This window comes from Sphaerodactylus townsendi, linkage group LG02 (assembly GCF_021028975.2).
Source record: "Sphaerodactylus townsendi isolate TG3544 linkage group LG02, MPM_Stown_v2.3, whole genome shotgun sequence".
Lineage (NCBI taxonomy): Eukaryota > Metazoa > Chordata > Lepidosauria > Squamata > Sphaerodactylidae > Sphaerodactylus > Sphaerodactylus townsendi.
In genome coordinates, this window is record NC_059426.1 from 29,095,258 (window position 1) to 29,112,886 (window position 17,629).

The following is a 17,629-nucleotide window of genomic DNA, read 5'->3' on the forward strand; positions in this document are numbered from 1 at the left end:
CCTACTCCCATTAACCTCACTGGATTTGTAAGGATTTAACTATTTAGGATTGCAGTGCAAATTTGTTAAGTTAGCTCTAAACTGTTGCTAGAAAGTAAATACTTGTAGGACACTAGATGAAGCAGCTTCTCACCTGTTAAATGAAAGAGTAGTCTTGTTAATACCTGGAAGGAATTGATAGGTGAAAATGTTACATTTTCAACAATGGAATGTTGTATGCAGGTAATTTAGGTTTGGAAAAATTACCAGTTGATTTTGTGTTGTCATCTTCTTTTGCTGGTAAAACAAATGTGCCTTTTTTAAAGGATGATAGAGTCAAGATTGTCACTTTGTCCTATACTCTAAGATTATAATATAATCGATATTCTGGGGGAGCAGTGTTGAGAGAGTATCCATGTTTTTATAGGAGTCAAGAAATGTCTTTTAAAAGATTACTGGCCCATGTTTACAGGGTGGTTTACCATTGCCTGTCCCAGTTGTCTACACCTTAGGATATAGTAAAACTTATTTCACAATAAACGTTTGGTAGAGTTGACTTCAGGTATATGATGTGAACAGCCGTTGGGCCTTATTTTATATATAGCAGGGAGTGGGGTGGATGCTGGCTACAGAAATTCAGGTTACTTAAAATCTTTAATGCAGGTTTGTGAACGGGCGTTAGCTAAGCTTCTTGAGCAATAGTGATTGCGTCAGTGGAGTGTCTTTTTTAAGTGTAACATTGAATTTGTAGATTTTGATGCTTTCCTTGGGGACACACCAAGGTTAGACACCAGTGCGCATAAAGCAAAAGCTCAGCTTGCCTTGAAAGTGAAACGTCAGCCACCTTCTCGGTCAAAGCGAAAGGAATCTCTTGGAGCTGAACCAAAAGATGCCAGTTCACAGGTACAGTATTATAATTATTACTTTAGTTTCAGTTTTAATTGTTCCTCTGATTAATGCATTCATAAAACCTAATTTAGTTATGGTAGCCATTCAGGAATTTCTTGAGAAACTGGCTTAGATTCAGAGAGCCTCTTAAATAAGGAGGCCCTTATTGTTCAGAATTTACTGTGTATTCTCTAATTCTTCTTCCCTGCTGTCCATCTGCAATCTTCCACACAACATTGTTGTATGCAGTTGCAAAGTCTTTCTACATGCTGTGAAACAGTTGGGGGATGGGAGGTGGGTGGGCTGCAAGAGCCTGTAACAGAAAGGAAGAGGCATACCACGCATGGTACACAATTCCACCTATAGTTGGAAATATAGCCAAAATAAACTTTATTTTTGACTGAATATTTTCCTTATTTGTGATTCCAAAATTGAGAAATATTCTGTAGGTATTAAAGAATTCTCTGTAATGTGGTCTATTAAACCAGTAATACATTAAAATTCAGAGGCAGGAAGCCCTCATGGTTGGCACCGATCTTCTGATTTTTTATAATTGCCATCATTAACCTGTAATTGAAAAGCCATCTTGCAGACGGACTTAGTGGCTTTTTTGAGGTCATGACAAAACCACCTTTTTTCCTCCGGCAAGCAAGAGAGTCCCTTGTTTCTTTGTTCGAATACCTTTTCAAGCAAATGAAGTCCATTTAGCTGTAGCTTCTATAGCTAAACAGTGAGTACGTAACTTTTTCCCCTTCCTTGCAGCTTTTCACTAATCTTCTGTTCTCAATTGGTGGTGCATTGCCAGATTCTGATAAAATAATAATGTACAAATAATAGTGAGTACTATTTGGAACCTAGAAAACCAGGTTAAGTTATCCTGCATAGTTAGATTTATTCTGTTTCCTGTAAAATAAGCTAGTAGGAAGCAGTTTAATGGAGGGATCTATAAAATAATTCATATTTCAGGCAGTGATGCAGTGTAAATTGGTTCTGTCTGATTGGGGTTCCTCCCATATGTAAAGTATTTAAATCAGCTTTCCATAACAGAGCACGCAGATTGCATAGTGAAGTTCCCTTTCAATGCTGTTGCTCCCTGGAGATGATGCACCGGTGCTCCAGATCTTTGGTAGGGGATTTGGAAGCGTGGGAATTTTACCATGCAATACAGTTGTTGTAGGAAGCCAGTTCACGCTGTATCCCGAGCCATGAGAAATTGTTTTCTGCAGCAGCTAGAGGGAGGAAGAATTTAAAGATGGATATAAATAATACAAACATTCAATCAGAATGGCACCAGTGGCGTAGCACCAAGGGGATAGGGCAGTGATGGCGAACCTATGGCACAGGTGCCAGAGGTGGCACTCAGAGCCCTCTCGGTGGACACGCACAGAGTTCATCATGTGGGGCGTGGAAAATCACTCCCCCCCAATAATCATCACTGTCTAGGCTGGCCTCGGCTGCTGGGCTCGATTATTAGCATTAAAGCTAAGACCTAGTTTTGGGGAAGCAGTGTAGGTAACCCTGTTAAGCGCTGTTAAACCCCACTGATTTTCATGCGAAGAACTAAAGTGCAATCCTTTACCTGGGAATAATCTCGGTTGCTGGCAATGGGGCTTACTTCTGAGTAAACCCTCCTAGGGTTGTGATTCACACGTTTGAAGAGTTGCATGGTTGCTTCAAAGCAAAGCCAACAACTACCACCAGGCTTACTCCTGAGTAACACACGCCTCAGAGCCAACCATTTTTTCTTAACTAAAACCTCAGTATTCAGGTTAAATTGCCGTGTTGGCACTTTGCGATAAATAAGTGGGTTTTGGGTTGCAATTTGGGCACTCGGTCTCAAAAAGGTTCGCCATCACTGGGATAGGGGGTACGCGACGCACCAAGTGTGCGCCACTGCGGAGGCGTGGTGGGGGCACAGGGTGCAATTCTCCCTTGCTCTGCCCCTGAATGGCACTAAATGTTTTTGCAGTAAAAATTAATTAGAGTTTTGTGTTAAAAAGTTTAATTTCCAACATGTTAATTTTAAAACACTTTCAGGATGCCGATGATGATTCAGAAGAAAATGTCCAGAGCAAGTATTCAGAAGTGACAGAAAAGTTAACTTCGCAGCAGAATGATGTGGAGGAAAGGATTGAAAAATATGAGCGTGCTGAAAGCACAGATAGTTTATTAGAATCCAGTCCGTCAGTCTCTGTGCGCTCTTCTCCAGTTTATAAGCTACACATGGAAAATAGTTCTGGAAATACTCATTCTCCTTCTGTTGATGATTCAACTCGAAGTTCTCCTTCAGGATACTGCAGAAATGTTAAGCAAAGGGAATCAAAGGGCAAAGGCAAAGATAGCAAAGGTAAGTTATTTGTGTGCTAGAGATTTCCTGCCACATACCATCCTACCATTCTACAGATCTATATAGCTACAGTGGCACAGAAAGCAATGTCCAAAAATCTCTCATGGGCTGTCTGTATCTACAAGTTTTTGCAGTATGTAGGAATTAGGAAAAGAAGATCGAAGCTCCTTAGGTGGTCTCACTAGAAAATTAGAGATTTACTGGACACAGAACACCCATTTCAGTTTGCAAAATATATTTAAAACAGATATTTCATGCCAATATTTTCATTTGTTAGTCTTGGAAATTATGAATATTATGAATCTTTTTAAATGTAACAGATGAGAAAAAGAATGAAGAGAAGACTGAATCGAATGAAAATGCTTCTACAGGAAAATCCAAAAGGCGTTTTCCTGATTTTGGGTAAGATTTTTTAAAAGTTATTTTAATACTCGACTGAACTATATTTTTACTCCATATCTGTGTGTGTTTGCACATCTCCTGAGAATACAGTCTTTTGGGATACTTGGTCTTGGTGTTCTGCTGGAGAATTAGGTCTCTATGGCAGTGAAAAATGCTTACGTTCAGCTATGTCTGACTAGGAAGCTGGCTCCCTATTTGTATATGCCTGATCTGGCCACAATGATCATTGAAGTCCCCTCACTTGGCTGCCAGTTGGTTTCTAGGTCTAATACAAGGTAAGAAAGCTCACTTTTTAAAGTCCTTCATAACCTGTGCCCTGCATACTTGAAGAATGATCTCCCTATTACTGCAGCTTCATTTTACTTAGCAGGGAGAACACATTGGTGGAGAATGAGGTGTTTTTAAATGTTTGAATATCTGTTGCTTTGATGTTTGTTTTATCAAATTGTTTTTATACTGTTATTAACAGTCCTGAGATGCTCAGGAGAAAAGCAGGCATATAAATATATTAAATAAATAAACCTTGCTCTATCTAATTAAGACAAAATAGAGTTGCTTCAGGGGACTAGATTCTATTTGAACTCGGGTAATAGGAATGCTAGTGAGGATGTTCAGGGTTCATGGGTATAACTTAGGCTGCATACTGTCGTACCACTGTAAATTAAGGGAAAACTGTATTATTACCACCTTCAAAATGACAGTGCCAAACTCTGTAGATCCCCTCTTAGTGTTTTGTCTATTTTAAAATGTTGATGTTTCAATTCTAACTGATCTGTGTGAGTTACCAAATTTGTGTGCGTGTGTCACAAATATATTTGGTTTTGGCTTCTTTTATGACTGTAGAGTGACTTAGGTGTTTTCTTAACTTCCAGGGGCCTAAGAAAATCTGGAGGTAAAGGCAAGAAGCAGGAAAAAGAAAATGCAAGAGGTTCTCTGGACAGCCGGTATTTACAGATTCATATTACAATCTTAACTTTGCCATCTACATTGAACTTTCTTAATTTGTTTTGTCTGCAAGAATCTTAACATAGCTATCATGTTTGGACTTTTTAATCAGATACATTTAGCTCGGTATGATTATGTGCACAGAAACTTGTATCATAGACTCATTTACAAAATTAATTTTATTTCAGAGGCTCCTGTGAATTACTGGAAGACAACAACTTATCTGCCTCAGATTCAGATTCCCCTCTTCCCACTTGTATGCCTTTCTCTTGGTTTGGAGACAGCCATAAAGAGCATAGTTCTGGTAGCAGTCTGAGTTTTTCTCAAGGTGGGCCTGATATTACCTTTGAACACAGCCTAGAGAAGAATAGGAGCAAGGTAAGCATATGCAAATTATCTATATCTTATGCATTTAGATTTGCTTGGCTGTAGCTTGTCCAGTGCAGATGGTAAATTGTTGCAATATACTTTTAATGTAGTCAAAATCTGTAATAAGTTAATCTGTCCTAATATGTGGATTTTCCCCGTTTGCTGTTTTGTGCAGATGAAAATGCATCATAAATGTGTGATGGCTTCTGTTTGATTCGGGAGTGCAAGAAGTTTGATTTTGTTGTTGTTGTGATACAGCTTTTTATAAACAACCACTTAATACGCTGCTAAAATATTCCAAACAAAATTACACAGTTGTATTCTATACATATAGAATGTTTTGCTTATTTTATTTTTTAAAAGTAGCAAAATAGCATTGTTCAACTGCCAGTTTCAAAAATCATGGACAAGCTGATAGTACCATTCAGAAATGTTTTATGTGTTGCCCATTGTTGTTGTCCATTGTAGATGTTAATTAGTATTAATCTGTCTTAAACTACTATAATATCAATAAGCTTGAAGGCTTGAGAAGTGTGACAATTTTCCTTCTTTGATTTTCCCAGTTAAGACAAGGCCAGCATCAAAAACAATACACTTATTCAGAAAAATTTCAGTCAGTTCTTTCTCCTAAAAATAGTACAATATCTTAAGAAAATTAATTGGCTTGACTGCATGGACATTTCTGCTGAAGGAAAGGATTTCCATCAGCGGAATGCACCACCAGTATGGTGCAGTAGTTAAGAGCAGGTGGATTCTAATCTGGAGAACCGGGTTTGGTTCCCCACTCCTCCACAGGAGTGGCAGAGGCTTATCTGGTGAACCAGATGTGTTTCCGCACTCCTACATTCCTGCTGGGTGACCTTGGGCTAGTCACAGTTCTTGGGAACTCCCTCAGCCCCACCTACCTCACAAGGTGTCTGTTGTGGGGAGAGGAAGGGAAAGGAGCTTGTAAGCCACCTTGAGTCTCCTTATAGAGGAGAAAGGTGGGGTATACACCCAAACTCTTCTTCTGCTTCATCTCCCCCTTCCTACTGCAGCTCAAAATACTTTCTGAAATGCTGTTCCTGAAGAATACAGGACTCCAGGAACTGTTTTTTTGTTTTGCAGGGCAGGGAGGGAGGGGTAAGGTCTGCAGTGGGAGGCTGGAATTGATGCACCCACACACCCTATGATGATGCACCCACACACCCCCTACCCCCCCCCCCCCCCCGGGAATCCTTCTTTGGTTTCAGCCCATTGTCCATAAACATGGATAGAGAAGACACTTTGAAATTATCCTGAAATTATTTGAACAAAAAATAAATAAAGTGGAGAAAGTTACCACCATTGCAAGTTGAACATTCATTTCCTACTAAAGGCTGCTCATTCTATTGTACTTTTCCAAAGTCACCTTTTAATTAATGTGCTGCCTGGATATGCTGATGCATTGTCTCCCTCTTGCGTGCCTGATGCTTCCCATATGGGGATAATTTTGACCTAACAAATGTAGATTATTTTATGAATCTTTCATCTGTTTTTTGTTGTGGATTCTTTTTACTTGTTTCAATTTTCTGTGTTAATGTTGCATGTGTAGGCATATTTCAAGTCATACTTATTTTTTTCCTGTCAACCTAATATGTTTTCCCCATACAACATAGCATCGCACACAAATTGTTTTATTTGTGTTTGTTCCTGGGTAGAACAGGAGACTAATGCTTGCACGAAGGGCACAAGTCTTTTAAATAAGTGTAATATTTTCATTATATTTTAACATTTGTATTGATTTTATTGGTATAATGTGCTTTGATAGGCAGCATTTTGGGCTGCAAGAGCAGAATAAAAATACCATAAAGAAATATGATCTTAGATAAGATAGGGTTGGTTATCATTGTAGCTTCACCCATGTAGAAAAGTGATTCTGTTTCATGGTACAAATATGGAGAAGGTGGAGGGAAAACATGTCCAAAGCTGTCATTCAACTTGAATTTTTGTTTAGAACTTCTAAATTCTTGAGTTTCCGGGAGAGATTTGGTGCTACTGCCGTAATTACATTGCTGGCTGGGTTTAACTCCATCTAGTTGCATTGTTGGAGGGAGCGACTCATTATTTTAGAGGATTTCAAAGCTCTGTACTGATCTGGATTTTATTTATTTATTTTGCCTTCAAGACACAGCTGACTTATGGCAAGAGATGTTCAGAGGTAGTTTGACATTGCCTCAGAGGTAGTTTGACATTGCCTGCCTCTGCATCGCAACCCTGTTGTTCCTTGATGGTGTCTCATCCAAATACTGCCCAGGGTTGACTCTGCATAGCTTCCAAGGTCTGTTAAGATCAGGCTAGGCTGGGCTATATGATATGGAGGAAATTTATTCAATAGAGCACATAGCTGTCCTGTTGGATAAGAACGTTTTTTGCCCTTTGTAGCTAGTTTATGATAAAGATATGTCTGTGGGACATATCTGGCTTGTGTTTGTTGATAGGAAGATTCCTCCAGCTGTTCTTCAGAATTTGATCATATTGCAATTAGCTATGATCTATTTAAACAATAAGCTGTGCATCAAAGGTATTAAATATAAGATATCACATTATACTGAATGTAAACTGGTTATTTACAGCTTTTCTTACACTGTGATTCACAGTTTGAAAAATGAACCTAACTAAGAAGCAGCTGAGGGGAACTGGGTATGTTTCTTGATTATTGATGCTTAATCTATGGGGTAAATTGAACTTCTCTTTCCACAAACATTTCTGAATGGGTGGTTCTATAGACCGTGTCCCTGTGTTCAAAGATGCACCCCCCTCCCATTACCAGTTCAACATTAAAAATAAGATACCCCTATTTCATTTCAACCATCCATCCTTTGACATCAGTGAACACTGCTTTTGTGATACTTTGTTTTTTACCACATGATAGGTGCATATTCATTTCCATGTGGGCTTTAGAGAGGCTGAGTGTATCTGAACTAAAATAATTAGACATATTTTGCAGTTATAGACTACATTTTTACATGTGGTTAATTGTGAATGCTGTTGCACACATTTGGAGATAATTTTTAACTATTTTTCCATGTGGTCTCTCTGAGACAGTGAGGGAAGAATAGATTTCCCATATCATGGATTTTCTGGGCATAGGAACTTTGAGCTGTATGGTAAAAATGTTGTAATTTTAATAATATGTCTTCTGTTTTGTGTTATATTCAAGTATATTAATTAGTCCCAAAACCCATACTCTTCCTCACTCCTTGCTTTGCCCCTAAGAAAGTGGAATATAATGTGATTTAGAATTCATAGTTAGAGACACCTGAATGCTGTTCTGTTTTGGCTTTTACCTGTGCTGAAACAAAATTTTATTTGTTTTCTATTATGTTGAATCATGATGCTATAGGAAAAAATCCCAACAGCAGATTTAAACATAAATAGATTTAAAAAAATAAGTAATGGAACAAAAGAGTAGAATTATACCATCAGCATTTTTCACATCCTTGAGAGGGAAAGTTCACTGTGTCAAGAGCAGAGATGTGACATTTAAGTTTTCCAGATTAATATCTAGATGGTTAAGTATGTTTATAAGAATATAAGAAGAGCCCCGCTGGATCAGACTAGTGGTCCATCTCATTTAGCACTCTTGCACAGACCAGAAGACCAAAAATAGAGACCAAAGCCTTCTCCTGATGTTGCCTCTGGGCACTGATATTCAGAGGTTTACTGCCTCTGAATGTGCAGGTTCCCCTTAGTCACTATAGCTACTGATTGATCTTTCTACCATGAATGGAATCCCCTTTTAAGGCCATCTATTCCTTTGACCACTGCTACATCCTCTGGTAACGATTCCACATTTTACCTTAACTTGTCAAAAGCCTTTTGAAAATCCTAGTATACAATATATACCAAGTCACTGTGCCACTTTCTCAAAAAATTTCAAAAGGCTGGTTTGACAGGACTTCCTTTGAGAGAAGCTAGGCTTATTTTCAGCTAGCAGAGTTTGTTCCTCTATATCAGTGGTGGCAAACCTATGGCACGGGTGCCAGAGGTGGCACTCAGAGCCCTCTCTGTGGGCACGTGCAAACAGAGTGCCCCTCCACACCTATAGGCTGGCCTGGTCCACTGGGCTCGATTATTAGCATTTAACTTAAGACCTAGTTTTGGGAAAGCAGTGTAAGTAACCCTGTTAAGCACTGTTAAACCCCACTGATTTTCATGCAAAGAACTGAAGCATGATCCTTTACCTGGGAGTAAGCTCGGTTGCTGGCAATAGGGCTTACTTCTGAGTAAACCCTCCTAGGGTCATGATTCACCCATTGGAAGAGTTGCACAGTTGCTTCAAAGCAAAGCCACCAACTACCACCAAGCTTATTCCTGAGTAATGCGTGCCTCGGAACCAACCATTTTTTCTAAACTAAAACCTAAGTATTCAAGTTAAATTGCCATGTTGGCACTTTGCGATAAATACGTGGGTTTTGGGTTGCAATTTGGGCACTCAGTCTCAAAAAGGTTTGCCATCACTGCTCTATATGCCTAATAATTCTACCTTTGATTAATCTTGGTGGGAGTAGACAGGCTAACTGGTCTATAATTTCTTGGTTCCCCTCTGAACCTCTATTTAAAAATCTACATTACATTTGCTTCTTTTCGGTCTTCTGGTATAGTTGCTGATCTTAGTGACAAGTTGCATATATTGAATACTAAATTAATAATCTCCCTTTTGAGTTTCCTAAGAGCCCTGAGGTGTATGCTATCAGAACCTAGAAACTTATTGGGTTTTGTTTTCTTCAATAGCTATAGAACATCATGCCTTGTGCCTTTCTTTGACTCAGTTCTTCTTACTGTCTTCCTGAAAACAGTTGCTGTGGTCTGGGTGCACCCTCAGATACAAATAATTCATATAGGTTTTTTGTTGTCTCCCCATCTTTTTTAGCAATCCTTTTATTCTATGGCCATCCAAAGGCTCCTCTGGTTGGCCCTGTGAGAAACTGTTCCAGTGCACAGTCATTTCTTATGTCTAGGAATCCCATTTCTATAGCAGGATTCCGGAATGTTTACTCGGTTACTGTGAGGGTAGTTGAGGTCACTGAGTGTCACAACGCCATTTGCTTTAGTCACTTCCCTTATTTCCTTTTCCATCTCAAGGTCAATCTCAGGGGCTTTAAATAGCCCTTAGTATCTCTGACCTGTAATGATTCTGTTGCAGAGTTCATCATGAAAAGCTTTTCTTACAATGTAAGGTTTGATTCTCCATTATTGGATTACAGTTAAATAGTGGGAGAAAGGGGAATTGATTAACCAATTGATGGACATCCCACCTTGAGGTGTGATCTCCTCTGCAGTAGAAAAAAAAAACAGATTTAGACTGAGAGTATCATAAATGTGGGCCATTGCTACTTAACAAGAGTTGTGAATTTGGACCAGATGTAAGTTCACTGGCTGACTTTGGACAGGATAAAAAGCAAAAATCATATGTGTTCCTATGCAAGGTGTTCCTTGCAGAATTCATAGATGACAACAGTTAGTGTCCCTTCCAACCCATGGTACCGTACTAGATCATAGTCCTTCTTTTACAGACCAAGAAAAGTTTCATCCAAACCTTTGTATGTTATGCTGAGCCAAACTCACTTTTGCCATCAAGCCTTCCAGAGCTTCCCCTCACAGCTCATCATATTCTTATTCTTCTCTTCTGGCTTAATAGCTCATCTGAAAAAGAATTAGTTCTGGATCTCGACTACTTTGAGAATTGCTGCTGAAAAGTGTTTAGGAATTTTGTATTATAACATTGTATAGGAGATAGATAATGATATTTCAGGTAATTTGCTTCAGGCATGTTAAATCTAGGCTAGATGAAAATCAAAACCAATCTTTGCTTTGGATCTTCACATACCAATGTATATACCAGGAGTAACCAAACTTGTTTAACCTAAAAGCCACATAGAATAAACTTCAGATGTTTGAGAGCCTCAAAAGTTGAACAGATATTACAGACATGTTTTTATTGTTAAATTCACATTTTGTTACTAGCCTTTGTATAAATATTAAGAAATACACATATGTGATAACAATTATTCATGTATGTAATTTTTATTAACTTTAAGGAGCAGCAGCATTTTTATTAACTTTAAGGAGCAGCAGTGGTGTAGGAGGTTAAGAGCTCGTGTATCTAATCTGGAGGAACCGGGTTTGATTCCCAGCTCTGCCGCCTGAGCTGTGGAGGCTTATCTGGGGAATTCAGATTAGCCTGTACACTCCCACACACGCCAGCTGGGTGACCTTGGGCTAGTCACAGCTTTTTGGAGCTCTCTCAGCCCCACCTACCTCACAGGGTGTTTGCTGTGAGGGGGGAAGGGCAAGGAGATTGTAAACCCCTTTGAGTCTCCTGCAGGAGAGAAAGGGGGATAAAAATCCAAACTCTTCTTCTTCTTCCAAATAAGACTGCCAAAAATAAAAACAGAAGGGGTAAAAACAGATAGTGCTTATGATGCTTCTTTATCTAAGACTCTAAATATCTGGTAAAAACTTAAATAAAAGTTTGTAAGTGAGAGATATTGGTTCTGGCTGTTATTGCTAGTTGAAATATTGTGAATCTTCCTCTTTACTGTGATTTTTAAAAAATCTGGATGATACATTGTCAGGGTTATATGAATTAGTCTTGTCAGATGTTGATTTGTAAGGGCTGTATGATGCTTCAACGGCTACCTCCACAGGGCACTCTCCACTTTTTATCACCACCACCAGAAAGGAAATCCTGTGGACTGTGCAGGAAGCAAAAAAGAAAAGGAGGAAGGCAAGGGTTACTTGGATTAAATTTAGGAGATTGAAAACTGAATGTGGGACTCAGCAACAACAGCAGCACATACCCCTCCCTCAACCTTATATATTGTGAGGATTCTGCAGCCAGTACCAAGTGTGGGGAAAGAGTCAAGGGACACCTTTTTTCCAGGCCAAAACACCCCTGAAGACGGAAGCAGCAAAAGCAGAGAGAGAGAAACAGCAACTGTGGCTGCCCCTGTCAGCTCATTCTCAAAAATGCTGCTGGGAGGTTCCTTACACCTCTTTCTGAGGTTCTGTAAGCACTATCCCACATTCTCCGTTGCCAAGAGTTGACTAAGGGGGGCCAGTCCTGACCCACTGTCTACACAATTCCTCAGCCAGGGCTGGCCAACCACCTTTCTTTTGCTCATCTTGGAAGCATTTGCTGGGGAGGCAAGGTACAAACATCAGTTTCTTGTTCAGCTCAACCCAGAGCTGTTGCCATGGCTGCTTGGTCAGAAATCCTCACTCAGGCTGTTTCCACACGGGCGGAATACAGTGTCCCAGGGATGCTAAAAACAGCATCCCTGGGGAGGGGTTTGCCCTGAGCGAGGTTTTTCAAAAACAGCGGCTTCCAACCGCTGCCGTGCGAATGGCAGCGGCTGGAAGGCGCCATTTCCCCCCCTTTCCCAAACGCCTTACCGTCCCTCCGACCTTCCGGCGCGTCGCCCAGGCCAGGGGAGACGCCCCCCCGCCCTGCGACTCCAGAGCTGTTGCACAGGGCAGGGGAGGCGTGTCCCCTGGCCTTGGCGACGCGCCAGAAGGTTGGAGGGACGGTAAGGCGTTTGGGGGATGGCGCAGCCTCTGCGCAGGCTGCACCATCTTCCCCGCCCCTACCGGGACCATCCGTGCCAATAGTCCGGGGGGGGGGGGGTGCATCGGCGTCATTTATGCTGACACCCCCCTGCAGCGTGGCCATGCAGAAACGGCCTCAGACAGCATCCTGCCTTCCTACTCTTCCTTTCTCCCTTTTCTTGCCTCCTCCCCTGCTCTAGAGCCCTCTGCACTCCTTAAGAAATCAGGTCATATCCCTGGAAGAGACCCACACACACAGGTGTACGCTTCAGACAGGCCCCTCAGCTGTTGAGCTGGTCAAGGAGTCCGCTCCAAAACTTGACCAGAAAGAAATACATATTTAATAAGAAAAGAAAGAAGAAAAAGAAAACAGGCAAACAGACTTGGGAGTAAGCTGAGAGAGCGGGAGACAACCACACATTATGTGGCAAAGAGCTACATGTGGCTTTGGAGTTGCAGTTTGGCCACCTCTGGTATATTCATTTATTTTATTTACTTAAATTAATACATGTGAGAATTAAATCTTAACAGTAACAATTCAGCATATTGCATATTGTAGATTCATATTTTTGTAGATGGAAGTTGGCATATTTAGGAAGTTAACTAACTTCTAGTATTTTACATTTGTTCAGAAAAAATGCATCAGAGTTTCTAGTGTTAGTCTGTGGGGTGTACGTCAGGCATGATTAATATGGAACCCGCTGTTAAGCTTGGGCAATTGTTGCACTTCTGCACTCTCCTCCTCTTCCCAGGTGCTGAGACACACTTCCAACAAACTATATAGTTAGTTATTTTATCCACATAACAAACTATGATTTGTTCTTTTAAATTCAAACTAAGCCTTGGGCTTTTCCGCATGAAGCGGGGGGGGCGGGGGGTTAGTTGGTTCTGGCCCCATAGTGCTTTGGTTTTCCCCCTGATTTCTGCACACATTTTATGCCTTTAGTTTTCCCTTCAACGTTTTTTTCTTTTTGAGACCATTCCTATCCCAATTTTTTTTCTGGAAGCTGATTTTGAGTTTACCTCTTTTTCACACACAATATTTCTATCAGGTTCTTTCTCCCACCCAGTCTCATTCACCTCCAGTTCAATTTTTGAGGATTGGTCTATCAATTTCAGACTACTCCCTCTCCTCCCCTCAAAGATGAGTGGTGTGATTTTTTAATTTCTTTTTAAAATGGCACAATGATATTGATATTTTCAGAATTCCCAGCTTTCATTTTTTTAAAGCCTTTAGCCTTTTCACTTGCAGACACATGCCTTTTTCCTTCTATCTCCACAAGGGCAAGAGCTATAGACTTTAAAAAAATGAAAGCTGGGGATTCAAAGGACCTGACGTACTGTTAACAGTGCCGTATCAATACTTTAGTGCTTTTTAAAAAATCAGAAATGCCTGATGTACTGTTCCAGTAATGTATTGATACTTCAGTGCTTTAAAAAATTTTTTTCAGAAGACTTGCTTGACCTGCTGTTATAGTGATGTATCGATACTTTAGTGCTTTTCTTTAAAAAATGCAGCCATGGTATTGTTAATATCTATAATAATTGTGCACATAGAGGATATTGTGACATACTGGTGATGCCACTAATCCCAACAGCACCTCCTTTCAAAATCCTGATTATTTAACGCATGTGCAGAAGAAAATGAACTGACTCTGCAACTCTGAAATGCAGAGGGAGGGCAAATGTTTGGAAGAACTGTGCCCAAAACAATTAGTGTAAGTTATTCTGGCGAAAATTGACTAAAGTTGGCTGCAAATTAAACCTGTTGATTTTTTTTTTAAAAAAGATGTGTGTAAGAAATTGTGTATCCTTTCAATTTACTATCCCAAGGGGTAAGTTAACAAAACATTATTTTCACTTGTTTGCAGAGTAGAATTGTCATAGATGATTCATACAATAGCAAGCCAAGTTGTGATCTCTCAGGGTTAGTGACAGAGGCCAGTCTTTCAGGGTGTTCACACACTTTAACCTTCTCTTCAAATGAGGTGAGTTTCAGTGTGTCTGTTTGTTCTATTGATGTCACCATTCAGTCTTCATTGTGCCATTTCAATTATTTTAAAATGAAAATGGTAGGTTGTCATCTTTGCACCATAATATTTTGGTAACCAGATAGTAAAAAATGTACCCAAGCAAAGAACATTCTGCAAGCATTTATTTGCTCTTTACTGATTTCTAGTTCTATAGAACAGCTAAATTTGAGTCTGTAGCACTTTGGACATCCGCAAGAGTTTGGGGGCATGAGCTTTTGTGAGTCAAAGCTCTCTTCCCCAGATCTGACAAAGTATCTGATGAAATGAGTTTTGGCATCTAAAAAGTCATATCCCAAAAATCTGTTCTACTAGCTGTTCTACTTTAGACCAGCATTCCCTCTTAAAATAGTTCTGCGGGAGCATCAAATATGTTGGGCTAGCCGACCCTACATGAAATACACAAGAAGCTGCCTTATGCCAGGCCATTGGTCAATCATTGGTAGTACAGTCAATTCAGACAGGCGTCAGCTCTCCAGAGTCTTGGGCAGAGGTCTCTCACATGACCTACTACCTGATCCTTTTAACTGGAGATGGCAGGGATTGAACCTGGAAGCTTCTGCATGCCAAGCAGATGCTTTACCACTGAGTCACAACTCCTCACTAATCATTGCAGATCCTTTTATGAATGAAATGTTGGATTTTCATATCCTATTTGTATCAGAACAAAATGTTAAATATTGAATTTGCCTATGCAGTGTATTTATACATCTATATATAGGGATTATCAGTATTTAGGTGGGAATTAATTTAAACTTGCAGGAAAAGAGGAAGACCCAACATGAGCGGGATTGACTCAGTCAGGGAAGTCGTGGTCTTCCGTTTGCAAGACCTGAGCAAGGAAGTTAATCATAGGGCATTTTAGAGGTCATTTATTCACAGGGTCACCATAAGTCGGAAGCGACCTGACGGTGCTTAATACACACACATGATTTCAAGGAGTAGCATTCTGTATTTTATGGTGCTTTCATCAATCAATCCTAGTTACAAGATGTTAACTATTTTTTAAAAATAGTAGTTCATTGCATTTTATAAACTATAGAAAATAAATATATATATTTACAGAATAAGTTATTTGTGAAAAAAGTGCACATCAGTTACAATTTAAATACATCCCCGTAGTATTGGAAGGGAGATCATTAACGAATGGTGTCACCAGCAGATGCAATTTACTTTGCACATAGTTACATTTTCAAATAATCCCATTTGTGTAAATGGTGTTTACAGAGATGTCATTCATTTCGAAATGACAGGTGCTTGAGTCCCTTTTAAAACTGTAGTGAGTTATGCTTATTCTGTATCTAATTACTGTTAAAACCAACACGACTGCATTACATTGGTGAACTTTATCCTTATGCAGAGCAACGGTTGGAAATATCTAGAGCTAACTTTGTGGCATGAAGATCTCTCCTTAAGGAACATAGCCTGAAACTCTCAATATATAGTCCTTTACTTACCTGCCTCTCTGACTTAATCCTGCTGCTAATGGACCTTTAATCCCGCAGCTTGGACCAGGGTAACACCACCAGAACCTCATCTGATTCTGATCTCAGACATCTTTATCTGGGGCCACCACTGCAACATGGATTCACCTCAGATGGTGCAAAAGAGGAAGCTCCACCTCAGTCATCTGGAGCTCTAGGCAATCTTTCCTCACCAGTAACAAAGCAAAGTAGTGCAGATGGCTACTGACAACCTGACCACCATGCAAACTGTGGCAGAGTCACATGCTCTGAAAAGTCTACCTTGCTGCCTGTGGAATAGATGCATCAGATCCAGCATCTTGGCAGTTGCCATCCATGTTGTTTACCAGGACAATACCTGTGCTGATGCCTTCACTCACCAGGGCACTGTGGCTGATGAGTGGGAATGCAACAACTGATACTTTAGCCCAGTCTTCTGTGGATATATTTTCCTTACATAGACTTCTTTGCAACACAAAAGGTCATGTTTATTGCCTGAGAGCAGGAAAGGGTTGTTGATCTCTAGAAGATGATATACTACAGAAGATCCATCAAATACCACCCTTCTCATCAAAGTCTTTTGGAAATTAGGGGACGATTGCATGCATTGCATCTTAATGACCCCATTTTGGCATCACTGTGGTTCCCCAAGGTGCTGCAGAAATCCAAGAGTCATTGCTACCTCCTCACCAGAACCTAAGACTTGTGACAATATTCCAGTAGGATCTTGCACCCAGGAGGAGGGTTGAGCTAACAAAGTGATTAAAGAAGCTTTAAGAGAAGATCCTTTTCAATGCAAAAAAGCCATCTGAGGAGATCCTACAAGCATGTTGGTGGAAAGTGCCATCAAGTTGCAACCAACTTATGGCAACCTTATAGGGTTTTCAAGGCAAATGATGAACAGTGGTGGTTTGCCATTGCCTGCCTCTGTTTAGCAATCCTAGATTTTTTTGGTGGTCTCCCATCCAAATACTAACGAGGACTGATCCTGCTTAACTTTCAATATCTGATGAGATTGGGCTAGCCTGGACAAGTGAAAACAATTCACCATCTTTGTTTCCCACTGTGAGTGGAATCCATCTACCCACCCACATCTGTTCTAGAGTACCTGCTCCATCTTTTGTCTCAGGCCAAAGCATTCTTCTATCAGAGATCTCAACATTCCTTTTCAAAGTACAGTCACTGTTCTAACAACCTTTACTGCAACAGTTATTCCAGGGTATTGTTTGGTTGTAGCTTCCAGTCCAGACTTCTGCATATGCAGCTGGTCCTGATGCAATTGATGGATAGAACTCTGAGCCTCTGGCTACTGTTGTCATCAACCTCATCACCTTCGTTGTGGCCATCCTTACCTGTTCATGTATCTACAAGATAAACTTCAGAACTCTGCACATTGAAGTTGGATCTTGCTTTCATCAGTTTTCATCAAGGGAAGGTAACGGTGGTGCCTTTTTACCAAAGGTCATCTCTCATGATCTGATTCTACTGAACTTTTTCCTCCTCACCAGCCACAGATATGGAACATAGTAATTTGACTTGTGCACAGCACTTAATTTTACATGTACCCAGAGAGCATATTTTGCACAAGACAAGAAAGTGTTCATAAGTTACCTTAGAGAATATACCATCTGAGG

The 17,629-nt window shown here is 40.2% G+C and overlaps 1 protein-coding gene across 1 annotated transcript in view; it reads left to right on the plus strand.

Annotated features, from left to right (window-relative positions):
• The window catches only part of LOC125425944 (neurabin-1-like), a 53,297-nt gene that overhangs the window by 26,844 nt on the left and 8,824 nt on the right, over nucleotides 1-17,629 (plus strand). The window contains exons 12-16 of the mRNA XM_048483770.1: nucleotides 731-882; nucleotides 2,905-3,214; nucleotides 3,535-3,616; nucleotides 4,489-4,560; nucleotides 4,750-4,939. Coding sequence (XP_048339727.1) covers nucleotides 731-882; nucleotides 2,905-3,214; nucleotides 3,535-3,616; nucleotides 4,489-4,560; nucleotides 4,750-4,939 — 806 coding nt within the window. The remainder of the gene's footprint in view (nucleotides 1-730; nucleotides 883-2,904; nucleotides 3,215-3,534; nucleotides 3,617-4,488; nucleotides 4,561-4,749; nucleotides 4,940-17,629) is intronic.